Source organism: Antechinus flavipes, chromosome 5 (genome assembly GCF_016432865.1).
Source record: "Antechinus flavipes isolate AdamAnt ecotype Samford, QLD, Australia chromosome 5, AdamAnt_v2, whole genome shotgun sequence".
Classification (NCBI taxonomy): domain Eukaryota; kingdom Metazoa; phylum Chordata; class Mammalia; order Dasyuromorphia; family Dasyuridae; genus Antechinus; species Antechinus flavipes.
The window spans coordinates 99549737-99576232 of NC_067402.1; the positions used below are offsets into that span (position 1 = coordinate 99549737).

Sequence of the window (26496 nt, forward strand, 5' to 3'; positions counted from 1 at the left end):
CAGTGTACTTTCAGCAATGTTTCTTCTTAAATGCTCAGGTAAGACTAGAGAAAGGTATGCAGACAATCTGGTGAGAGAGAGGGAGAAGTCCCTTCACCTCAGAATAAATGCAAATCTCTCCAAGATTCAGTTACCAAACCCCAGTAAATGAATACCTGTGATTTGCTTACCCTTCCTCTGTCGTCCCACCCATCAGCAAAGATGTGACAATAGGTTATTGAGTGTAATATACATTGGAAAATTATACTGCCTTTTTTTAAAATCATAAAACTATATTCCCATCTCCTATGGGCCTTACACTAAGTCAAAACATCAGCATCTTCCAGGATATTACATTCCTTTCCATCTCCTACAATCGACAATTCCCTTATTACTTCTTTTGTCTGTTTCCTTGGATGGCTCACATTCCTGGACCATAATGTCCCTCCTTCCTTCTTCTAGCATAACAAATAAAAGAATCAAGGATGAACCAGAATCTAGATCCTTTTGATAGTCTAATGAGGAAGGAAAATAAAATTTTCTAAAAGCATTTTCTCTCATTATCTTCCACCAGAAATGGTCTCTGCACCACTATTCACTGGAAGGGAGTAAAGTAATTGAGCAAGGGATATTATATATGATGTGATGCATTCTGTTCTTCAGAGTGCTCTTAGTTCCATCTATAGTGACTAGATCTGACTTCATCCACTCATCAATCAATACATATTTAATATGTGTGAATAACAGAAGGATGTCATGGAAAGAAACAAGATTATCTCTGGAACATTGTGGGATTTTCAGAAAGTATTCATTCTATTGGAAATCCATTGAATTCAAAGGTTTTATATTTATACCAAAAGGGTTCCAAATGGAGATGGCTAGCTGTCATTTGAAAGTGGCCAACCCAATTTAGGTAAATCCTTCACAATCTACTGGCAATTTGTAGATTCATTCTTCTGTCCTTATAGAACTCCTGAAATGGAAAAAAAAAAAAAAAAACAAAACAAACTCATATTTGTTCAGCTTTTGAAGCAGCAGGAAGCATTTGGAATCATGCAGAGTTTTATCTATAGTAATTCTTCTCCAACATGTGAAGTCAAAGTTCCACTTTCCATTCCTCAAAGCAATTATTACTCAGTACAAGAGCTAGGGGCAGATCTTCCAGGCATCATTATTTAGTAGGAAGCAAACAAACAGATAAGAAGAGCATCATCGAGCCAAAGAAAGGAGCATTTCATTGCTAAAATGAGAGAAGAACTAAGAGAGGGAAGGGAAGCGCTCTAATTCTGGTGCACAGAGAGGATCAAAAGTAGAGACTCCCAATAGAGAAGAGTGTCTGGATGACTCCAACACTTAGTTGTCCCTCATGATAATTTCTCCACTACTTGAACATGGCTTTCAGTTTAATTCTCATATGCTCACTTCATATATTTAACTAAAATGTCTTCCTATGAATTTTTATAAACTAGATGCAGAAGCAAAACCAAGAATGTAATATACACAATGACCACAACCATATCTAATGGTGTCTACTCCCTTCTCCAGTAAAGAAAGAAGACTCTCAGCCCTTGACTCACAAACATAGTCAGTCTGGTGTCAGTACCACAGGAGTCTAGCACCCAATGAAAGGAAGGCTAAACTCCCTCACCTCACATCTTTTGGGTGCTAAAGACAATTTATTAAAAGGTTGGGTTTAGCTCATATCCCTCACCCAAAAAAGGTGAGTAGAAAGGTACTTGGAATAAAATACAATTCAGGTATGGGACAGATATTTTTTCCTGCACACTAAAGAAGCACTAAAACACAAAAGACTCATGACACACAGTAACAGAGTTACTTAAAATAGAATTCAGTAACTTTTTTATGATCTCTCCAGGACCTGATGATTAAGCCTCATAAGAACATAAGGGAGTGTGTATGACTATTGAATAGGCACAGCTACATTTCTCCTTGCTCTACACATTATACAAATCATTCTCAGTTCAGCTGGTGGTCTGATGAAGAAATTCACCTTTGTGTCAGTCAGCTGAAACTGAATAAATTCCCTGGAATCCACAAGACCTTCATACCCATCTCAAGACTGATCTCAGGCACCAATTTAAGAAAGGAAACACAAAGCATAAAAAGCAGCCAGGGGTCCAGCCTCAAATTTCCCAAGTGGAGCCCTCCTCATTTAGCTGACAAGTGAGGGAATTGTCATGATACCACGATGGGCAATGGCAAGCCTATTCATCATCCCTCACTGGGAAGTCTCAGGATTACATGATACAACCTGGAACATTGAAGAAAGAGAGAAACAATCAGAAGTTAAATCTTCTTTTAAATGACATAGAATCCCACCTCCCAGCCACTGTCAAGACTGAGAGAAGACAAAGGGACTGCTCAGAGTTTTCTTTAGTCCTTTCAAGACTGAGCTATTACATAGCCAGAAATATCCAGCAAATGTCTTCCCATAAGGTTGAAGGATTGAGTCACCATGTCCTAGGAGTCCCTGGAAGAAACATATTCCTTAGAATGGCCCTTAAGATGGTACAATTGAAACCAACAGCAGCAACTAAATGCTATCTAATTATAGTGACCAAAAAGAGATGAGAAAAGCATACCTCCTGATTTTCCTTGTGAAGATGGTGGGCAATGGGTGTGGAATTTCAGATTATTTATATATGTACAAATCGGACTCCATTGATGTTTTGGTTAATTTTGCTGAACTGTTTTTCCCCATCTTTAAAAAAAAAAATGTTACCAGATATGGCTTAATGGATGAGAGAGATATAAGTGGATGTATAGCTGATTTTTAAAACAAAATTATGTCAATAACATATATTTTATGTTATGGGGCACCTAGGTGGCCTGGTGGATAGAAGGCTGGGCCTGGAGACAGGAACACTCATGTCTCTGAGTTCAAATGCAGCTTTAGATGCTTACTAGCTGTGTGACCCTTAATCTTCTTTATCTCAAGTTTCTTCTTCTGTAAAATGAGCTGGCGAAGGAAATGACTTCAGTATTTTTCTCAAAAAAAACTCAAATGTAATAATGGAGAGTCAGATATGACCCTAAAATAAATGAACAATAACATGTCAATAACAATTTTTAAAATTAAAAATAAAACACTCTCTTGCAATCTCCATGAAAAGGGACTGGATATATTTGATCACTGCTAGTGAAATGAGGGGGAAAAGTACAACAGTTGCCCAGTATTTTTCTAAGGTTCCATTGACCTCCCACCCCATGTACATGAAGTATAGACACCATTACTCTGGTTGCCTTGGTATTAATAGTAATGGAGAGATATTTTAGTTTTGGGTTAGGGAAGATGAAAGACATAGCCAACTTGGCTTAACCATGGCAATATAGAAGTTCGGCTGAACATGTAGATAGGTGGTAAATGTGTTTGGCTCTGAAGACCTTTTACTAGGTCTCTGAACCAACATGTTCTTGGACCACTGAGCTAAGACATGGATACTGTCTTAAAGATGATAAAGAAAAAAAAAAAAAAGAGTTCTCCAGAGCTTTAAGAGAACTCTGCCACAGAGAGGTAGACATCTTTGGGGTAATTATTAGGCATGGCATGTTCCCCTCTCCTATTCTAACCAGTTGTACCTATTTGCCTCTTCTGGCACTAAGATATCCAGGAGGAGGCCTAAAATATGAACTGATAGAATGCTACAATATCTGTTAATGGAAATTGAATTAAAATGTAATGAAAAGGAAACACTGTAGAAATCTTGACCAAGATAATATCTCCTTTGTTTTAATGTAATAAGATACTGATATTAAAGTTTTTTCTATTATATAATAATTGTTGGATAGAATTTTCATTTTTTTAACTGTTGTTTGCTTGCATTTTGCATTCTTTCTCATTTTTTTACTTTTTGATCTGATTTTTCTTGTACAGAAAGATAATTGTACAAATATGTATGCATATGTTGGATTTAACATATATTTTAACATGTTTTTAAAAACAGTTGTTGGGATCCTTCATTTCACAAGTGAGAAAGAGTAGATGAACAAAAATAATAACCTTCAGAAAGAAAAAGATGTTGAGGGGAAAAAATGAAACCAGGAGATCTGAAACTACTTAGATAATGGTAAACATGAGAGGCAAGGGGAAAATTCAAGCAAAAGGTTTTTAAGATGCATGAATTGAAGCTTCACCAAGCACTCAAGAAGATAAGAATAATTTTATCAGAGTCACGGAAAGAGCAGTAAGGGATTAGGCAGATCTAGATATCTAGACAGATAATCCAATCCAACTCTTTCATTTTACATATACATTTATATATAAATTCATATTGATGAAATGACTTGCATAAATATAAATCAAGATCCCAGATTTGTACATAAACTGATTCCAAATTTAGTATTCCACAATATAACTAGAAAACTGATCTTCTCATTTCCCTGATCAAAACCCTTCAAAACTTTCTTGTTTTCTAATAATCAAGACCCTTATCTTGGCTTGAAAATCTCTCTAACTTTGCTACAACCTGTCTCTCTGACTTTATAAATCATTAATTTCATCAAATACTATATTCTCCAGTCAAATTGGATTATTCTTAGGCCATAGGACATGAAAGCTCCTGCATCTGTGTATGCTCATGTGAGTGCCTAAGCATGAGAAGCTCTATCATCCCAGCTATTCCTATTAAAAGCTTAACCAAACCTCAAAACTGAGTTAAATAATAGCTCATGTTCACATTATAATTCAGTGTTTAGAATTATTTTCTTCAAATCAACAATATGAATCAAGTAGTTCAACCATTACTATTGTTGTTCATTTGGGATTTTGTTGACTAAGATATTGAAGCTATTTCCTTCTTTAGCTCATTTTACAAATGAGGAACTGAGGCAAATAGGATTAAATGATTTGTCCAGGGTCACAAATCTAGCAAATATCTGAGGCCAGATTTGAAGCCAGAGGGTTGAGTGTTCCTGACTCCAGAGATCTATCCACTATACTATTTAGTTTCCCTCAATTATTTTATAAGGAAGGAACCTGAGGCAGAGAAAGATTGATTGACTTGCCCTTGGTCACACAGTAAGTCTAGATTTGAACAAGTTCTTATTTCAAGCTCAGTGGTCTTTCTGCTATACTTTGTGCATTTCCCATCATCTGTGAAGCTTTTCCAAATCCCCTTCTGCTAACTAGAAAGATCTTACTTAAAACATTCATTGTACCTTGTACTTACATGTGTTCTAATTATTTGTGTACTTATATTATCTTTCTTCATCTTTTGTAAGCTTCCTGAGATAAGGGGCCATGTCTATTTGTCAGAGAATCTCTTAGTTCTTAAGAAAAAGGAAGATTTACTAAAGTTGTCACAGTTCCCCAAATATTGTTACTCACAAATGGCACAGAAGTAATTGCATTGAGTCTCAAAACACTACTTTGGTAGTTTCCACACTTAGGCTTAAAATATTAGTCTAATTGTCTATAATAGAAAAACATTTTTTACATTAATGCAGCCTAAGATTGAATTAATTTTTTAAAGGTTGTTATATCATAGTATTGCCTCATATTGCCACTAAACACCCCAGAATCTTTCCCACACAAACTATAGGCTAGCCACATCTTCTCTTCCTTGTGTAACCATGCAGTTTTTTTTAACCTACATGAATGTCTTTACACTTATCCTTATTGCATTTCATTTGATGACATTCAGCCCACCAATCAAGTCTACAGAGACTTTAAGATCCCCTTCCAGCATATACTAGCAGTGAGTTAATTCATAGGCAGACTGAAATCCTTTATGTATACCAAAAGTTTCACATAACAGCACTTATACATAGTGAAAAAGTAGAAACAAAGTGTATGCCCATTGATTGGGGAATGGCTGAAGAAATTGTGGTTTATGAGTGTAACTGATGGGATATTACAATGCTGGAACAATTTATATGAAGAATTCAGAGAAATATGGGAAGACCTGTATAAACTGTTACAGAGCAAATAGGAACAATAGGAATAAGTAGAATCAGGATATATATATATATATAATGCCTAGAACACAGGACTTGAAATATGTGGCTTCAAATTCCATCTGTGACAATAGCTAGTTATATAAGTTTCTCTTCTGAATCATAATTTCTTCACCTATAAAATGGGCATGGTTTTAATAATTGCAGCAATCTACTTTATGAGATTGTTGTCTGGCTCAAATGAAAATACAAAAAAAAAGTATTTTGCAAACCTTAAAGTTCTCTATAAGTATTGATTTTATTATATTTTTCTTATTGCAGTATTGTCAACAAAATCAACATTAAAAGACAATAGAAACCTGACCAATCTTTGTCCGGGAGAACTATTGATAAAATGGGAGAGGGGGGTATAATATGGAAAGAAGGATAGGGATCTAGAATATAATATTGATTTTGTCAGAGGACAAGGATATATGTTTTCATGTGTTCCAGTGTACTTAATTTCCCCCACCGAGTCCTGGATTTGAATTTTGTTTCTTTCATATATCCTGAGGGGCATCATTCCTTTTCTCTTCAGGGTCCCATCCTTCTCTGCATACATAACCAGTATTTATGGAATTGGATTATCTCGCCCTTTTAGCCCCTTCCCTTCTACTTGAGATTGGATTATCAGTCAATAAATACTTATGGAATGTTAAAAATCAAGCATGACACATTAGCCCTACCCTCACGGAGCTAACAATACCTAACCTAACACACAAGGAACAATCAACGAACACTACAAAGCAGCAGATCATTACCCTGGTGTATATGTCCTAGATGTGATCTTTAAAAGGAAAACAGACGTGTGGAGATCTGGGGGACAAGGCCCTTAATCGCGACTTTTTACCCCGCCCTGCATCTTTTTCCTCCAACAATGAATCAAGTCCCTAAAACCCAAACTGGGTATTCACATCCCCATTCCACGTTCTCCCTGAGAGAATTCTTCCCCTATCCCCAATTCTGGGCAGGGGGACTGCGGGAAGGATGGGCATCGTGACCGTGGGAAGCAAATGAAGGGGAAAGGGAGAGACGAGGCACATGGGCTCGATAGAGCAAGGAGCCTGAAGGGAAAGCAGGAGCGTAAATGTGGATGCAGGTAGCGGGCAAGGGGCAGAGGGCGGGGAGAAGCCGGGAGCAGCCAATCCCCAGACCCACCCCCTCCCATCGCCGAGGGAGCTGAGTCGAGCTGGGCTGGGGCGGGGGGAGCAAAGCGGCGGCGGCGGTGGCGGCGGCGGCGGCAGCAGCAGCGGCGACGGAGGCTGCCGGAGGGAGGGATGGAGGAGAAGGGAGGGGGGAGCGGAGCCGGAGCCCAGAGAAGACGGCGGCGGCGCTGCAGAGCGGCTGGGGCGGCGGCACGGCCCCGGGTGCTCCCCCCAGCGCCCGCCCAGCGCCTGTGAGGGCCCCGGCCCCGGCCCCCCGGAGCCATGGGCTGCATCGGCTCTAGGACTGTGGGTGGGTACCGCGGCGGGGGAGTGGGCGGGGGCTGGCCGCAGCCCCTCTCTGCCTGCTCCCTCAGCCCTCCCCCTCCCCCCATCTGGCTCCTCTTCATCCCTCTCTCCATCCTTCTTTCCCTCCGCACCCTCCGTGCATCCATTCTCTCTCCATCACTCACCTCTCCCTGTTTTCCATCCTTCTCTCACTTCATCTCTCTCCACCTCTATTTCTCTTCCTACCTCTCTCCTTCCTTTTCTCATTCTATTCTCCCTCCCTCCATGTCCTCCCCAAGCCTCTGTCCCTGTCCCCATCACTCCACCAGCCTCTCTCATTCCCTTCATCCTCTGTCCTACAACTCCTATTTCCTCATTTCTCCATCACCTTAGCCACCCTGCTTCCTCCTGCCTCTTTCTGCCCATCCTCTCCTTTTCGTTTCCAAAATAGTCTCCTCTTCTAACTGCCATCTCCCCTCAGCCTCCCGTCTCAGTTTCTCGGAGTCTCTTTTGGGTTCTCCCCTATCCCCTTTTCTTCTCCCCGCCCTTCCATCTGTTTCCCTATGTTTTACCCCCCTCCTTGTCTTTCCCTCTCTTCTGCCTTTTTTTTTCCTCCCCCAGATTTGCTTTGTTCACGTGCATTTTCCTTTGGGGCGGGGGCGGGCTCAACTCTAGGGATTCGGTAACTGAGGGAGGTGGGTGGGTTCCTTATCCTAGGAGAATGAGGTTGGGAAGAAGTGTAGGGAATGAAGAGTTTGAGTGTAGGTTAGGGGAGGGGGCGCAAAGGGAAAAACCGGAGGAGAGACAGCACCTGTGTTGATGGGGGAAGGTTGGGTGGGACCTTGACTTTATTTACCTGGTTTTAGGGGATGGGATGTTGAAGAGGAAGGCTCCTTACATTCTCCTACCTCCCCTTTGCTCCTGTTTGGTTAAAATAGAGCTCAGGAAAACTGTCCCCATATCTTTCACACAGCATGGCAATTTAAGTCTAACCCTCTTCCTCAACCTCCAAAATTGTTCTCATCCCAATTTCCAACTTTCCCCACTTACTCCCCTTAGTAACCTAAGAGAATAATTCCCAATATTACTCACAATTTCACTGTCCCGAAGCCCTGGTTTCTTTGAGACCTTATTCATTTCCATGGATACCCCTCCTCTACTCTCACCTTCTCTCCCGATTCCTCCCCCTTCCTGCCCCCCACATCTGTGACTCAGCTCTCTTTATTGCTACAAATTCAACCTCCCCTTCTTTATCTCTCTCACTTTCCCCACCCCTAAAACTGATAAAGCATATTTCTGGGCCTCCAATCTACCCCAAATTCTCTCTTACTCTTCAAGGCTACCCATTCTTTCCCCCTGCCCTCCCCTACCAGCCTGGGCCTTTTGCCATTTGGACCCACTAGTTCCTTCCCACATATTCGCACACACATACCTTTCTAACAGTATTGGGGAGCTTTTCCAAGGAGCTCAGCGATTCTTAGTCTTTTTTTTTTTTTTTTTTTTGCCTATAGCCCCGTTGTTTGCAACTTATACCAACTACTATCTTAAACTGAAACATTTTTTTCCTCTGAGACCTGCCCCCAACCATAGGGTCCCAGTGGTGACATCAGAGCCACAGACAATTTCTTCATTAAGACTTATTTCCAACTATCCCACTGGTTTTACTTTTTCCCCAAGTTGGGAACTCTAGGAAGAGAATTTTGATTCTCCAAATACAATCTCCAAGTCCTCCCTTTCTTCCTCTAGCTTTCCTCTGCTTCAGGGTCCAGAGCTTCCTTTCTTCTCCAACACTTTCTTTCTATCGTAAATCCCATTCCTCACTAATAGCTTCACCCTCCCCTTCCTAAGTCCAGGCTAAACTCCTCTATCCTATCCTTTGCACTGACCACCTCATTTCTGTGTTCACCTCACTAGTAAACCTCCTACTGGGAAAAAAGTAGTCAATAGAAAGTTTTCTCTTTGATTTATGAGTGTGCTCTGTTTAGCTCATCTGAAGCTAAAATTCAATTTATTGTTAATACTATCAATGTTGGGAGGAATAAGGATAGTAATTGAATAATGAAATAGAGGACTAGAGAGAGAAGGATTAGGGATCACAGGGCAGAGTTTTTCCCAAGATGGGGTTGGCAGGGGATGTATTGCTTGTTGGAATGGGGACTTGAACCTTTTTGCAGAAATGGGACTGAGCTAGTACCCAGTTTAGATTGAGTAGTGGTGCCAGATGGGGTATGGGCAGGGGGGCTAGAGGCTGAGTTTTGGCCCCTGGCTACCTTTAGGGAATGAGGTGATTGCAGTGGATTGGAAAGGTCTGAAGGATGTTGACCAAATCAACATGGACAGCACCAGCTCCCTGCATGGGAGTAGCATCCACCGGCCATCCACTGAGGTGAGGCCTTCACCCCACCCCAATCCCACCCCAAATGTTTCCTACCTCCATGAACTTCCTATATCTCCAGGCCCCCTTGAAATCCATCCTTTGTGCCTGCAGTATAATCTCCTACCCCTCCTAGACCTTCCTAGGTCCTGACCTAAGGATCTCCATTCCTTTGCCCAAGAAGTCACCAGTTGTTACCTTGCCAGTCTTCTAGGATGATATTTCTCCAGGAATGCTCCACAGTCTCTCCCCATTTATCCCCAGACTCTCATTTTAGAATTAAGACTAGCCTCAGTCCCTTTTACTACATATGGGTGGCCCTGATCTGTAGTGAAAAGGGAGCTCTATGGAAGGAATAATTCTACAGTTCTCACTAGCAACTCTTCAAACAATGTACTCTCTTATTGTGTCTCCTCACAGCAAACTCGAACAGATTTCTCCTGGGATGGCATCAATGTGAGTATTTATCTTCTGAGTCTCCTGGTGTAACCCTCTCCCCTCTTAACTTCCTTCTTATTTCCCTCCCTCAATATAAGAATGGTGTACTTCATCCTCTCTTCTTCCCACTCTAATCATCTGTAGCTCAAGTAGAACCAGGGTTCCAATGAGAAGCATGAGGTCTGCTACCTTTACTTATCCCTCCATCTCCTATAGTAAGGTTCACTGCTCCCAGAATTTCCATTCCCTTTTACTACTTAAATCCTCCCCTTTATCTATGTTCTACCTGGCTCACTCTTTCACATGATAAACATAAAACACACACACACACTTTATCTTTTAGTTGAGAATATCACTTCATTTGGATTCTTGGGAAAATATCTTCTCCCTTCCTCCTTTCACCTAATCCTGTAAATCTCATCTGCCTTCCCCTGGATATCCTGAGTTCTCCCCGTGCATATTATGTACCCACATCCCCCCACACTCAGAGACATCCTTTGCCTAGCATCAACATTGATTAATTATGTGATTTGGGGAATGTCATTTAATTCCCTTGAACTTCCGTGTCTCCACTTGTAAAATGTAGATAAGAATATCTGTACTCCCTACATCACAGGATTTTGAAAGCACGATGTAAACTTTAAACACTATATAAATGTGAGCTGTTATTATTATTGTTGTTGTCGTTGTTGTTGTTGTCGTTGTTTCTTTGCACCCTTCCTCAGCTTTCCATGGAGGATACAACCTCCATCCTTCCCAAGCTTAAGCGGAATTCCAATGCCTATGGTATTGGGGCTTTGGCCAAGTCGTCTTTCTCAGGTGAGACCCCAGTCCGGAGCTCCTATAGCCCCTTCATGTCCAAGGAACCTCTTCCCAACAACCGTATGTCTCCTTGACAACTATTGCTTCCTCTGTCTGTTTTCTTCCAATGCTAGCTTTGCTTCCAGACTCTGCCTAGACTCCCAGAGTCTTCTATCTATCCTCATTGCCCTTCAAGAAATTGTCCCTCATTGGTAGCACCCAGAGATAGTCCTACATAATAAGGCTCCCTTGGTTGGGAGGTCATAGGTTATGGGGGGTGTGGAGGGTTGGACAGGTAATAGCCTGGAGGGAATGGGTATCTTTGGCTTCTCAGGGATCTCACGTAGCATGAAGGACCACGTGACAAAGCCTACAGCCATGGGGCAAGGTCGAGTGGCCCACATGATCGAATGGCAGGGCTGGGGGAAGGCCCCAGCTGCTCAGCCACAGCACAGTCATGAGTCTGTCCGAAGGGATACGGATGCCTACTCTGATCTCAGTGATGGCGAGAAGGAGGCTCGATTCCTTGCAGGTATCTTCATCCTCAGTTCTGGACATCCTCAACCAACTCCCTATCCCCAGATATATATCACTCATAAATCTCCCTGGACTTCTCACCCTGACCTTTCCATTGCAAGTTCTCCCATACGGGGGCTGATACTATGCAGAGACAGAATTTTGTGGGATGAGTGCCTATTTGCCTCAGAATATTTCTTTTCCTGTTCTCCCATTCCCTCCATCTGACTCCCTTGACGCCCTATATTGCAAATAAAGACAAAGGTTGTTCCCAGAAGGTCAGTGTTCGATTGCATGCTATCCAAAGAGACAGGACGATGATGGTGATCCTTCATCTATTAGCGTATTGTCACAAATTAATTTATCAAATTCACTGTGAAAAATAATGGAGTGGCATGGGGAGCAGTCCTAAGAATATACAATATGGGGCTGGCAAGTTTTCATTAGTAGTGAAATAAGGTGTGAATCACAGCTGTGTACCTTGCTAGTTGAGTGATTACCTTCAGAAAGTTACTTTACTTCTGTACCTCAGTTTCTTCATCTATAAAATGGAAGTGTTGGGTGAAATAATCTCTGAAGTCCTTTCTAGTTTTATATTTCTGATCCTTGGATGGGGAGTAAAGAGCACCTGCTGAAAAGGCTACATCAAGTTGTCATGGATGGCGTGAATGACAAGGCTCTGAGCCCTGACTCAGAGAGGACAGCCTTAGAGCATTGGGTCAAGAAGAAAATGGAGGGCATGGGGATATAAATATAGGAGGGAAGTTGGTTTAATGAGGATCATCTAAATAAAGTTTCCCATTTACAATTTTCCTTAGAGTCAGGACCCCTAATCTCACTAGTCCCCAGAGAAATTCTCTCATGTTGCCCACCACCACCATTAAGACTTTTGAAGTTCCCTAACCCTGATTTACCTACAGAGTCTATTAAAACATTGAACTGTGATTTGTTAAGAGCCTCTCAAAGAAATTTCTAAAAATCAGACAAGAACCCCTGATTTTCCTCAGTCCCAATCTCTAGAGTGCGTATGGAAATTCCCCTCGGTTCCAACTTCCTTATCCCCAGAGACCTCTTGCCAGGGGCCTCTACCTTTTTCCCTTAGAATTTCTTGATGGTAAGACCTAGAAATTTTCTCTCATTTTTATCCCTAATTCAAGAGCTGTATTAAGGTGACTCCGGTTCTGACTGTGGTTGGAAGTGATTCCTGTGATGACTTTTTTTTCCCCCCCTTCCTCAGGGGTCATGGAACAGTTTGCTATCTCTGAGGCTACACTCATGGCTTGGTCTTCGATGGATGGTGAAGATATGAGTGTTAATTCTACCCAGGAGCCATTAGGCTGCAACTACAGTGATAACTACCAGGAGCTGATGGAAAGTCAGGGTGAGAGATGACCCAGAACTGTCTCCTGAAGATCAGGACCTCCTCCTCCTGGCTCCTACAAGCCTTGTCGTTTCTGCCCAGACCCCACTCACTTTCTACCCCTCACTACCCCATGCTTCGTCCGCATGCCCTCCACGTTCCCCATGGCCCTCGTTTACTTGCCTGCCCCCTGAGTGAGCTCCTCTTGCCCCTTCTCTTCACAGATGCCCTAGCCCAGGCCCCGATGGATGGATGGCCGCATTCCTATGTATCCCAAGGCATGTACTGCTTGGGGTCGTCCGATGCCTGGGAAGCCAGCGACCAGTCTCTCATAGCCTCTCCGGCCACCGGTTCCTACCTTGGTCCAGCCTTTGATGACTCCCAGCCCAGTCTGCATGAAGTAGGGCCTCCTCAACCTCCACCTGGACACTCAGCCCAGGGACCCCAACCCTTACTGGGAGGAGACTCTGACTGGGCTCCAGGAGGAGGTGGAATGGACCCTGCAAAGGATCTGTCTGAGAAAAGGCAAATACCTGCTGAGGAGGAGGAAGATGCAGGATGCCGGGATCTGGAGTCACTGTCCCCACGAGAAGAGCCTGAGGCATCTGCTGCCCTCAGTAGGAAAGTGTCAGACGTTACATCCTCAGGGGTACAGTCTTTTGATGAGGAGGAGGGAGAAGCCAATAATTAGTTCCCTTCCATCCATGTGCTCCTGCCCTCCCCCTCCCCAATTTTACCAGAGGGGCATGGCTGCATCAAACATCCTGAGGGCAAAGGGGAACAGCCCAGCCAAGGCAGGGTCACGGGGTGCTGAGGGACCCGGGAGTCCCAGCGATGGAGGGCATCAGGAAAGAAATGATCCCTGCTTACGATCCAGAGACTATGAGGCTGATAATTGAGACAGAGACGCGGCTGTGTGGATGTGAAACCTTGAACAATGTCAAGATTGTGAGTACGGTGCATGGGGTCTGCACGTACTGATCCATCGTGATGAAGAGGGAGGTAATATCTGCGGATGTTAGAAACCAGCCTATGAACAGAAAGCCCGTGAATACAGACTGGACTCGATTCTTCATTCCCTTTAATTTAGTCTTCCAGGCTTGGGCTCTTGGCTGCCTTGATGCCTCCTTGCCACCCTTCCAATATGGCTTATTCCTCAGACTTCGTTCATCGTGGCCATGGTTCCGGCTTCTTCCTTCCCTAAGGAACAGATCACCTGGGCGCTTGGCCATGGCTACAGTGAATGCACTTCAAGGGCCGACTTTTGAAGTGGATGCAGAAGCTATAGAGAGGGGAGTCCCCATCTTGCTGATGGTTGTGTGGCTCTCTCCTCGGAAGAGACTTGCAATGCCAGGATAAAGAAGCTGCCTTCAGGCAGAGTTTGAGGATCAATAATGTATTTGTCGGGACACTTGGACGTGTCCAGTTGTGATTCATCCAGGTAAAAAGCACAGGGAGGTGAAGAACTTGTCCTGATAGCAGCGTCACCCGCTGGATCTGGCTTGGCATCTGGGATGTAGACCACGGTTGGGTCAGAGAGGTGATTCCGAGGGCTGCACTAACGGGGTTGGTGACGGTGGCGTTGATCGGCCTTTGGGGTCGGCCTGCTCTTCTTCCATCCATCCCTCCCCCTGGCTTCTGCCTGGGGAGTCCACCCCTGGGCAGAGAAGTGGGACTTGGCCTGAGTATTCTGATTCAGGTACCCTGGCAAGGGGGCTGAGCTTTGGGGCCGTGTCCCCCATCCATTCCCCCCTCTTCTCTGGAGCTGTTTACACTTTTCTCTTTGCCTTTTCTACATTTTTATATCTTCTTGGGGACTCAGGGATGAACGAGATGGTGGGGTTTGGGGGACCTAGTGTCCGGGCTGGAGTGGGGTCAGCTGCTGGGGATGGAGGCAGTATGGTCACTTGGCCATTCTGCCCCTTCATCTAGCACCCCACAGGGTGCTATTTATTTGGTTAAACCCTTCCCACTCCAGACTCCTAGGCAGTAGATCAAGCGTTTCTCATCATAAGCGAGGGTCTGACAGTGTGGCACACACTCCAGAAATCATCATTCTCTTACATCCCCAGAGTGTTCTGGTTGCTCTGGACCCTCAGGTCTACTGCGGGGCCAGCTGAGTTCTGGGATCCCAAGGATTTGATGGGTGGTTTGGAAACCCAAAGGGGAGGAGTGGAGAATGACACAGCTCCGAAGGGACTGGTAGATGATAAAACTGGACCCTGCCCTCCTATATCTCCCTTGTTCTGTACTGACATACCCCTTTATACCTCTAGTGTGCTAATCATTATGTAAATTTTTGGCAAAAAAAAAAAGGCACTAAGAGAAAGGAAGAAAGGCTAAAGAGTCAATTAAGGTGCCACGTCTCCCCCATTCTCCTCTTTCCCCCTGCTCCCTTACCTGCTCAGGTACCAACCCTTATGGCAGTCTTCCTGGGTGTGTTACATGGCTTGCTATCTTTGGGCAGATGCTCTTTCCAGTTGCCCTACGCCTGGACCAGAGCAGACTGCCCATGATATCCTTCCGACTATCCTCTGGAGTCAGGGTTTGAGAGGGTTGTCTTCCTGTTCTGTGACCGCCCCCTTCCACCAAGCACGCTCAGATCTGAACTAACTATCTCCTCTAGGGTTGGAGGGCTTGGAGAAGAAAGGGACACGGTCACTCCAATAACACATCTTGAGGGGCATGTAGGAGTGGGTTTAGCCCCCAGACTTGCCTGAATAATAATTCTTGGAAAACCAAGAGATATTTGGATGTGAGTGACCAGACTCACTGAGGTACATGGGTACCTCCTCCTCCCACCCACAGCCCCCAACCTCCCCTCCACTCAATCTCCTAAAAGCTAGTCTTCCATTCCTCCTCTCCAGTCAGGAGCCAATGTTTCTCCTTGCCCAGTCTCTCATCAATAAATGTATCATTCTCTTTTTGTTCTGGACCAAGCCAACATTTCTATCCCTGGGCTCGTGATGGATATATGATCCTTTGGGTCCCAGAGGGAGGGAGAGGCCCACCTACGTGAAGTCCATTTCTTGCAGTTCCTTTCTAGTTGAGGCTAGTGGGAAGGAAATCAAAAGGCTAAAGGCTCAAGCCCTCCTCCTGAAGAAATCATGCCAAGGAAAACCCCAAATAAGGGCAAATTGGTGAGGTCATCTCTGGATAACGGATTGCCTGCTCAGGGATGCTAGAAAGGGATCGTTGCAGGCCAAAGGGCAAGGAGGAATCTGTCATTCTGACAAGCACCACCCCACCATGATAAAGAGATATAGGGAGTTAGACTGGGGTCTCTAGGACTCATGGGGAAAGGGGGAGGATCTGCCCCCTTGATTTTGCTGGGGGGAATGCATGGGGGGTTAATCATAGACTTTTTGTAGGGGGGAGGGGCATGTGCAGAAGGGAGGATGTTTGGGGTGGGGTTCTGGGGTGCTTTTCTTTGGGGGACCAGATCTTGCAGCACGTTTTGCAGCAGCTGAGGGCTGTTTTTTTTTTTAATATTGTGAATGAAATTGCTCTTGCTAATGATGGGGTGGGAGTGGGGCATTTAAAATCAATATTCACTTTACTCAACAAGGAAAAACCTACACCTTCATTCACCACCTCCCCACCTCCCCTCTTCCTCATCCTTCCATGAAGGAGGGAGTCTTCCTGGGCATGTTGGGGTGGGGGCAGGAAATGAGGACCTTACCCCATATACATACACATCCTACACTTTCTGTCTTCCAGCTCTGGGGAACACGCACTTTTGTGGCCAGTTTTTCTTTGCATGTTTTCTTAATGTGACCACCCCTCCAACTCCAAGAGAGATTCTATGACATATATCAAAGAAAGAATTATTTATATATATATATGATATTATAGATTATATAAACTCAGACTTACTTCAGTATTGAAGTCTATCTATATATGTAGGCATGGGGTAGGAGTGGCTATTCTACTCCCTGTCTTCCCCATTCCTGCCTCAGCCCCCTCTCCCTTAGGGAGAGGGAGCTGCTTTCTGTAGCTTCTCTGTCCTAGGGAGGTACAGAGAGTAAGGTTGGGGATGGGCCAGGGGTCATGTTTGCTGGCACTAAACAGGTTGTGGTCTCCTATATTGCCTCTGGCTGTGTTTTATTTGTCAAGGGTGGGGTGAGAATCAGAGAAGCCACTAGCTGAGGAAGGGAGACAACTGGACAGTCAAACTGAGAGGGACCTGAGAGCCAGGCTGTCCAGGGTGACTTCCCTAGACATCCCAGACTTTAGGAAGAGCTGCATGATTTTCGGCAAATCATTTAACCTCTTGAGCCTGTTTTTTCTTTTGAGAAATGGGGTTGGGTGGGAGGGATTGAACTAGGTCTTTGAATTCTCTTCTGGCTCTAATGTTCAGTCACTCCACAGCTGGGCTGGTGGCTTCTAGTACAAAGGAAAGCAAATGGACGACCCTCTAAAATGTTTTTGGGATGTGGCAAATTGAAGGGCCTGCCCTGCTCTCTACCCAAAGAAGATGTTAGGGGTGACTAGGCAGCTGATGCTGCAAAGAGACTGTGGGTGGGGGAGAAAGTGGTGGCTGTATCAGCTGGTGCTTAAAAACAACAACAAAAACCATGAACTTGGGCACATGACTGGGGGGGAACTGGTGCTGGCTGCCTGGCAACAACAGCCTCCTCCCCCCTTCTATATATCCCCTTTATATTGCATATAGCCCTTTTGGGGCGTATCTTTCTTTCTGAAGGCTGTCCTTGACATTTATTTTAACCAAATTTCATCTGAATAAAAAGTGTTGGCACCCAGTGTGATCTGCTCTGCACTCCCTTAGGGACAGTCTAGAAGGCCTCAGTAAATTGTCTACTGTTACGCCTCCTTCTCCCCTGCTCCCCTGCAAGCTGCTTACTTCCCTCCTACTCTGCACCCCCTGCCAAGATCCGTGCTCTTTCTTTGCCCGACCCATCACAGCACATTCGCTATCTACATCCCATTCCTACTTGGATTCCAATGGGAAAGAGGTAGAATCAAGTGCAAAGAGAAGTGGGCATCAGGAAAGCATGAACAGATGGAAACCTGTAGTTTGCGGGTTTATTGAAAGACCCCAAAGGTGGCCCTCTCCCTCATTTTCAACAAGGAGCTTGAAAGAACCTCTACCATTCCAGGCCCCTCAGCCTGGCCTCAGGGAACCTGAAGTATCACAGATATGGGGAGGGGGAAGATAGGAAGATCTTGGTAGCAAGACCACCCAGCCAGGACTCAGGGGGGACGGTGGATCATGGTTATTCCTTGACTAGGTTCTGACTCCTTTAAGACTATTATATCTTCATTAGGAAACACAGGGCCCTTCCTTAGGAGTATCCCTCTATTACAAATGGGGGGAGTTACTGGTTTAGGTATCAAAGGGTCAGTTCGTCCTCGTCCTCTTCATCGGTAGATCGAAGGCTGGGGCCTTGCAAAATGTCAGCCAGATCCTCCTCGGGCCCAGAGGTTCCCCCCAGCTCCAGCTCCTCTAGCTCCCCCTCTGCCAGGGGTGGGGACAGGAGGTAGGGGGGATAGGGGAGGGTGATTCTGGAGTTTCAGGACAAGCTGGGACCATCCCCTCTATCTCACCACCCCCAGTGTTGTCTTCTGGAAGGTTCCAACCATCAGAAGGTGGGGGCGGACCCCCCGGGGTCTTTCGGGTTGTAGTAGTATTTCGGAAACTGGCAAGTGGGGGCCGCAGCTGGACGCCTGACTTGGTGTGACCCTCAATGGCTTTCTGTAACTAGGGAGGATATGAGAGAGGGAAAAGAAGATGAAAAAATAGTGACAGGGAAAGGGAAATGGGAAGAAAGGAAAAAACCCAACAACAACAGTTAAGATAGAGATCCACAGGGCAGAAATCAGGGGAGATAGCATTAAGAGCAAATCACAGACAGGACTCCCAATCTCAGCACTGAAAGTGGGGGAGGTTCGGCTTACTGGGAAGGGATGGCAGAAAAAAAGGGTGAATGTGCCCAAAGGAACTCAATGGAGCATCGGCTCTCCATCTGTGCCCAGGAAACGTGTTTCACGTCCCCCAACCCGGATTCTATGTCTCAGCCCTTTCAGAAGGACAGGAGATATATTACCTCTTCCAAAGCCAGTACACCCCGGAGTTTCCCCATGCTGGTCACATAGGCAAGATGGAGGCCAAGGAGTGAGAACAACGTGTGAGTCTGAGTGGAAGAATCAGAGAATTAGGGTCAAACTAATAGCATGGCAGCCCTCCACACCTCCCACCAAGGGCTCAAAAGCTGTAACTGCTTTCCCAGTTTCCTCGGACCTCCCCCTCCCCTGCCAAATGAATAGTTTGCCATTTTCATCCAGGGCTGAGAGGCCATGTTAGGAACCAAGGAAAAAAGGGAGGTATTCGGGTTTAACTTTGTGCAGAGATGTCCGCTCCACCAGTTGGAAGGGAGAAGGGTCTATGCAGCAGTAATCAAAGCAGACAGGTTGGTTCAGCTGCTCCTGCTCCCAAGCCTCGATCTGTAGAGAGAGAAAGAATAGGATGTTAGGAAGTCACTATGGCAGCCAACTGGACCCAACTCTCACTGCCACAGAGCTCCCTGATCTACCCCAGAAGGAGTCCTCCTGGCCCCAGTGTCCAGTTTCCTTTCTCACACAACCATCACCAGTTTGATGTTATTTAAACTCTTTCAGCCCATTAAGACCCTAAAAAAAACCCCAAAAAAACTATCTTTTCTTCTTGCCTAGAGGCAACTAGATGGTTCAGTGGATAGAACACTGGGCCCAAAGTAAAGGAAACCTGAGTTCAAATCCAGCTTCAGACCTTTCCTAGGTGGGTAACCTTGGTCAATTCATTTATCTATTTCCTTTAGCTTCTTCAACTATAAAATGGGGATAACAACACCATACAGTGTTGTATGGCTCAAATGAGATATTTATAAAGGACCTTGCACAGTGCCTGGCACATAGTAGGTGCTTAATAGAAGGCTGATTCCTTCTCCCTACTCATTGTTTGAGAACTATCAAATAAAGTCCTCACACCTCTATCACTTTTTCTGCCTCTTACAGAGTCCTTTTGTCATTGTGCGGCAGCCAAAAGAGTGATGGTCTTGGAATCACAGGACCTGAATTTGAATTCTGTCTTTGCCACTTTTTAACTGTGTAATCTGGGAAATATCCCTAAACCTCTTTGGGTCTGTTTCCTGTCTATAAAATAAGAAGTTTGGATGAGATGATCTTTAACGTCCCTTCTAATTCTAGATCTATGATCTGAAGGAAAACTACTAAACATGAGACTCTCATAGATGTCTCTCTGAAACTAAGAAACCAAGCCCTCTCCTAAAATCTTAAGGACTGACACAGTGGCTCAGTCTTCATTCTAGCCCTGTGTTCTTATGCCTCTGACAGAAGCATATGTGTATGTGTAACAGAAAGCTGTCAGATCGGGTTCTTCCTTATATGAGATAATCTATTACAGATCTGCCAAGGAGTTTATTTCATGGATATCATGATAGTTCTGACTTTTAAGGCAGAATCACCAGGGTATAAGTCTTACCTCAGATATATACTGGCTCCACAATCCAGTCACTAAATCTCTTGATAAATTTGGAAACTGTGTTTCCAGACTATATGTTACAGAACAGATACTGACCTACACTGGTAAAGGGAGTTTTCTAAAACAATGATACTGTAGGCTGTGTGTTTTCCTATATACATATGCATAGGAGAAAATCAGAATGCAAATAGAGGATAAATATATAATGTATGTACACATGTAGACACATGTATAAAAGAAAATTAAAATGTATACATAGGAATATGAATATAAAATCACATATGTGTGTATACATGTATAAGATTAGAATGTATATAAATAATGTATATATGTATGTATATACATATGTATACACAAATTAGAATGTGTATATATAAATATAAAATGTGGGGCATGTCCTATACACACACACACACATATAATATTATATACATATATCATACACACAGCCAGTATTACTGATTATAGGTAAGGAATTTCTGAAGTTTGCTATCTACTATGTAAAATATGAGGTTTGTTCTAAACAACATCTTTCAAGCTTCTGGGGATGCCCTCAATCTCTAGAATATGCAAGGATTTGTTCAGCAAGGCCTTGTTCACTGTTCACTCAAAAACCAGAATTTGAGAGTTGCAAGGGATCTCAGTGGCAAGCTAATTCAACTCAAACATGAAATTCTATCCTAAATGTGCTCCGGTACAAGGTTACCCTCTCTATTTCCTTTATGATTTAACAAGCTTTATATACTGTTTTCCTTTCCAATTGAAGAATTCTAGACTGGTATTTAAGTCCTCCTTGACAACCCCTGATCCTAGTATGTCTTGCAGTGTGACAACCAAAGGTACATATTAGATTCCATATGTGCTAATTCAACACCATCCATCCAAGGGCTCATAAAACATTTGTAACATGAATTCTTAAGTGCAAAGCGTTGTATCCTTAGGCACCAGAAATTTGGAGGTGGCAGATGACCTAGCATCCTAATGTTGTGCACCATGTGTTTTGTGGCATAGTAGAATCCCCCAAGGAAACATCCATGATTCCTTAAGAAGTTGCACTAAGCAGCACCTTATAAATTTAAGGACAACAAGGCAGCACAGAATAGTCCAAACAGCATGAGAATTCAAAACAAATAACTTAGGGTTTAGTCATTGCTCTGTCATTAGGTAACTGCATGACTTTGGGAAGTTGTTTAGTTGTGTTCAATTCTTTAGGGTTTTCTTGGAAGAGATACTAGACTGATTTGCTATTTCCTTCTCTTAGTCATTATAAAAATAAGGAAACTGAGGCAGCATTAAGTTACTTGAGACACAACAGGTAGTAACTGTCTGAGGCTGGATTTGAACGTGGGAAAATGATTCTTCCTGACTTCAGTACTGGCACTTTATTCACTGGGCCACTTAGCCGTCCAGGAAGATGGAACTAAATATTTCTCAAAGATCCTTTTTGGCTTTAACATCCTGGATCTGTATTTTTTTCCTCCTCCTCTAAGAAGTTTAATGTCCTCTGCAGTTTGATGGTTCTATAGATGTAGAAGCAGAAAGAACTTCAAATCCTGCCTTAGATGTTGTTGTGTGTCAAGTCATTTAAACTCTTGTCTTAGTTTTCTCAGTTGTAAAATGAGATAACAATAGCACCTTCCTACTAGCATTGTTGTGGAGATAAAATGAGATATTATTTGTAAAGCAATTTAAAAACTTTAAAATAATATATAATGCTAGCCATCATTACCCACAATCTTGGAGTTCTATGCATACTTAGCTGTCCAGATCAAATCTTAAGACCTAAAATAAAATTGGCTATAGAACTGATCCCTGGTCACTTAAAATAGATTCTTTCAAAATTCCTAAGTGGAAGTTATCCTGTGGTTTCTGTGATTTACCTGTTTTCTTGCTTGCTAATTTTGTCAACTACTTGCTACTCAGTTCCTCCAACTTGACCCTTCAAAAACTAGTTTGGCAATGGGGCTCACCCTAACATTGTCTTGAGGAAATTTTACCCATTAAGAATTCATTCTCTCTCTATTATATTCTGTTATCTCTTGGCAAACTTTTTGCATTATGAGCACTGAGCTGTCCCACATTATACTGGGCTTCTCTGGGGGAGGGTATTCAAAGGAAGGAAGGTAATAGAGGAAACAAAGTATTTATTAAGCAGTCATGCATTTTGATAAGCACTTTTAAAATATTATCACAAAGGGTTTGTTACTGGATTTCTGAGTCATTTGAAAAGTCATTTATATTTGGGGCTGCTGTTTTTCTAGTTTGGATCTGATGATAGCTTCAAAGAGAGGTAATTCTAGATCTCACTTATATATTGGTACACCATTCCATCCAAAAAGGGAATCATTCTTCTCCCTTGTTTATTCTTTAGGGGAAAACATTTCTTTTTAAATCTATGATTTAGTCCTCCTTCAAACCAAACATTTGACATTTTGATCCTCAAAACTATTTATTATGGAATAATAATAAACTTTTTTAAACAACAGAATCCATGCTTCCTGTAGGTTACCTTTTAAAACTCTTCCTTTAATAGTTTTCTCTGAATTTTATGTCTGAATTTTATCATAATTCCTCTTCCCTCCCCCCTAAAACTGAATAACCGAATGATAGATTTTTTTTTTAATCATTCTGTCTCTCACCAGGATGTTGAATTCCATTGTGCTGTATCACTCACCCACAGTTACCTCCTGCCCCAGTTCTTGTTCACTATTTAGGATTGAGTCCAATATATAAGTGGATTCTAGGACTACTTCTCCCTGTAAGCCATCATTTGTTTTGTCCAAAAGGCTCAGCTCACATCCCCTCCTGGTGAGGTGTTTCACCAGGCTGTGTTTAGTTAATTCAAGTCCCCCTTTATTATTTTCTGGCCTGATTTTTCAGCTCCACACAATCTTAACTCTTTCTGAACTAAATAAAATAGGTTAGTCTAATTGGAAAGGCCACCAGTCTTTAGTCATGACATATTCTTTGAGTCACTGCTCCACACTTTCTAGTATTAGCCTGGGCAAGTCAACTTAACATCTTTGAGCCTCAGTCAGCTTCGTCTCTAAGGTTGAGGTAATATTATCTGCACCATCTATCTACCTTTTGTCCATAAAACACTTTGTAAACTTTTAAATGCTCTAATAATCTGTGTCTTGTAATCAATCAAAAAGGCTTGAGAAAGCTAGGACAAAGTAAGAAAAATTAATTTGGAAGACAAAATGGAGCTGGAAAATGGCCATTATTTAAAAAAAAAAAAAAAGCCTAGCAGTGAAAATTTAGGATATAATTCTTTTTTTCAGTCAATTCATGAATATCAGTTTACCTATTTTCAAAAAGGTCTGGGTACCTGGTTGGCATTCTGCGCCATTCTTATGTTTTTAGTCACCTCAGGGCTAAGCAATTGTATAATCATTGAACTAAGTATCATACTGCTAGACAAATTTATTAATATGTAGGTGGGGCACATGAGCTTTCTCTGGACTTGCAAAATCTCTTTCCTGGAAGCCATTCCAGGGTATGCCAAGCAAACTGGTATTTGCTTTTGTTGCTTGGCATCAACAATTTGCACAGGGCCTGAAGTAGGGCCCTTGGGTAGCAGCTGCCCTACTAGTAGCATCCCAAATATTTCAAAAATGAGTTAGGCTAAGTGACAAGAAAGAGTGGTGATGGCGGACTAGGTAAGATAGTGGACAAAGAATTACGACCTTCTTAGAGGCGTTGATTCCACCTGTCTATTCCTTCACCCAGCTACCCCCAAAATGATTTAATAGACTCCTAGAAACAGTTAGTGCTATAAATAGAAACTGAATTAATTGAATTTGCTGTAAGTACAGGGAATAATATGCAAGAATCTGGTCTTATGCCAAGTGTGTGATTCCCTAACAGAAGATCCCATTACATAGACTGTCTATGAGCACTGCACTCACTACTTTTATTGCATCCTACAAAAATAGTAGCTTTTGTTTTAGGGTCTTCTCCCTAAGAAACAAGGCAACATCAAGTCTGAGAGAGAAGTGATCTGCTTTGGTCTTTATTCAAATTACCCAAACTTTTCACATAGCCTGGACTTGGGAGTCAGAAGGCTACTTCCTAGCTGTGTGATTTTGGGAAAAATCACTTAAACTCTCTAAGCCTATTTTTCTTATCTGAAAAACAAGGGAATTAGACCAGAAGATCTCTAAGGTACTCTAAGATACTTTCCAAATCTAACATCCTCATAGGGTTATTATGAAGTACCAATGACATATGGAAAGTACTTTCCAAATCTTCATTGTAGAGGGCCATAGAGAGTGGGGGAACTCTGGGTGAGATATAAGACCCTTCAGCCCAGAGGGAACCTGCTGACAATGTTTGGTTCGGCTCCCCTAAAGGCTCTCACTCTTCCTGAGAAGTCAAGGGGCAGTGACAACATGTGTTGTGATTGAGGCAGAGTGATATCAGGTGGCAAACTACATACAACAGCAAGTTGTTTATGTGGTCCCACATGTGCAGTATACAGTTAGCCTATGCACAATGCTATGATTTGTAAGGATATTAGGGCATATAAGGCTGAGAGAATCTGGAATAAACGGACTCCATGTTTTGACCATGAGTCCCGCCTCATCACTCTTCTACTAAGACCAAGGACTCCCACTGGTCCTGAGATCCTCCAGAGAGCTAGTCTGGAAGGTATATTTTGGCAACCCAGCACGGGGGCTCCAGAAAGCACACTACACTTTATGTGCTGTATAAATGCTAACCAATATTATTGTTATTATTGACCTGTGACTCCGTGATTATTTCCTGTCTTATCACAATTGTTCAACTTATCAGTTGGTCATTATGGCATGTCATTTGTCCATTCCAGTTTTCTGATCTTCTGTACTCATTAGTACTTCATTAAAAGAGGCATAGCACTAATAGTTGGCAAAGTTATGCTCCTATTGTACTCTGCCCTAGTCAGGATACACCTATATTGTTACTGTGTTCAGTTTGGGCATCCCATTGTAGGAAGATAATACTAATAATGATACTAGCTCACATTTATACAGCACTTTAATTATTATTAACTCATTTGATCCTCCCAATAATCTAGGGATAAATGCTATTATTATGTCTATTTTGCTGGTGAGAAAACTGAGTCTCAGAGTGGTAAAGTGATGTTTCCAAGCTCACAGACCTGGTAACTGTCTGACGCAGGCTTTTAAACCCAGGTCTTCTTGACTTACGAGTCCAACTTTCTTATCCACTGTCCTTAATTGCTCCAAGAATAATAAAAACTAACATTGCTATAGTTCTTTAAGGTTTGCAAAGTATGTTACTTGAAGGATACTAATAAGCTAGAGACCATCTAGAGAAAAGTGATCAGGAATTCATATTATATGAGGGTTGGTTGAAGGAATTAGGTTCTTTTAGCCTAGAGAAGAGAAACTTAGGGAGAACAAGTAGCTGTCTTTGAGTTTTTCAATGAATTTCACCCATAAGAGACTAAGCCTGTTCTGCTTAGATCCATGGAATGGTAGGTTCCCCTTATTAAAAATCCAAAAGTAAAGTTGGGATGACTAATTATATTGTAGAAAGATTTTTTTGTTGAAGGTTTGAACCTTTATGTTATGGATCATCTTAAAGCTTAAGCTTTAAAGCTTAAAGCTTAAAGTCATTCAGGTTCTTCTCCAAGTTTTAGTTTAACCATAGATTTTTTGGTGTTTAAGTTATTAACATCTACAATCTGGTGCCATTTGGGTCTAGGTAAAGTATATATTGGCTAAAAGGGTAATTATGTGAGCCTGGATACATTACTTTACCACTCTTATTCAGGTCTCCCCCAGACCAATCCCCTTTCCTTCCAGCTGACCAGAATGAGTTTCTCACTGCCACTGCCATGAAAAGGATTGGGGGAAGAAAGGGAAGGTTCTGTGTTAATTTAATCATCAGAAAGGGATTTAAGATGGACATTTTAATATTATTTTGTAAGGAAAAGCAGTTAGGTCATGCTCAGAGTCATAATCTTAACTCCCTTAGCAATGAAAGAGCTTTATGTTTATTCAAAAAAAGGGGGGTGGAGAGATCAAACTTGGTGACTTCTTATGGCCTAAATCCAATGATATGTACTATGGTAATCCTGCCTCTACAAACATCTACATGTCTTTGTCTCTCATCTTCCCTTGAGACAATTCCC

At 42.8% G+C, this 26496-nt stretch overlaps 2 protein-coding genes across 3 annotated transcripts in view; one reads left to right on the forward strand and one right to left on the reverse strand.

The window, feature by feature from the left end:
• The first annotated feature begins 7142 nt into the window (after positions 1 to 7142).
• Positions 7143 to 17616, forward strand: FAM131B (family with sequence similarity 131 member B). 2 transcript variants are annotated; one of them, XM_051962181.1, is made up of 7 exons: positions 7143 to 7389; positions 9641 to 9750; positions 10159 to 10194; positions 10902 to 10995; positions 11312 to 11509; positions 12731 to 12874; positions 13078 to 17616. In XM_051962181.1, the coding sequence occupies exons 1-7, from the start codon at positions 7362 to 7364 to the stop codon at positions 13542 to 13544; spliced, it is 1077 nt and encodes a 358-aa protein (XP_051818141.1). In that variant the 5' UTR covers positions 7143 to 7361; the 3' UTR covers positions 13545 to 17616. The 2 variants fall into 2 exon arrangements, with proteins under 2 accessions (XP_051818141.1, XP_051818142.1); XM_051962182.1 differs by lacking the exon at positions 9641 to 9750 and having other exon boundaries at positions 7146 to 7389.
• Positions 17617 to 17885: 269 nt separating this feature from the next.
• CLCN1 (chloride voltage-gated channel 1) overlaps positions 17886 to 26496 on the reverse strand; it is a 32421-nt gene continuing 23810 nt past the window's right edge. Inside the window, 4 exon segments of the mRNA XM_051962179.1 lie at positions 17886 to 18365; positions 18368 to 18575; positions 18922 to 19008; positions 19214 to 19318. Of these exon segments, the coding sequence (XP_051818139.1) occupies positions 18208 to 18365; positions 18368 to 18575; positions 18922 to 19008; positions 19214 to 19318 (558 nt within the window). The 3' untranslated portion in view covers positions 17886 to 18207.

What these genes read in the sequence shown, in the direction of transcription:
- FAM131B (XM_051962181.1), top strand. Translation starts at nt 7,362, where the DNA reads ATGGGCTGCATCGGCTCTAGGACTGTGG. An exon ending in TCCACCGGCCATCCACTGAG is followed by an intron (nt 9,751 to 10,158) that starts GTGAGGCCTTCA and finishes GTCTCCTCACAG; the next exon opens with CAAACTCGAACAGATTTCTC. An exon ending in GGAGGCTCGATTCCTTGCAG is followed by an intron (nt 11,510 to 12,730) that starts GTATCTTCATCC and finishes CCCCTTCCTCAG; the next exon opens with GGGTCATGGAACAGTTTGCT.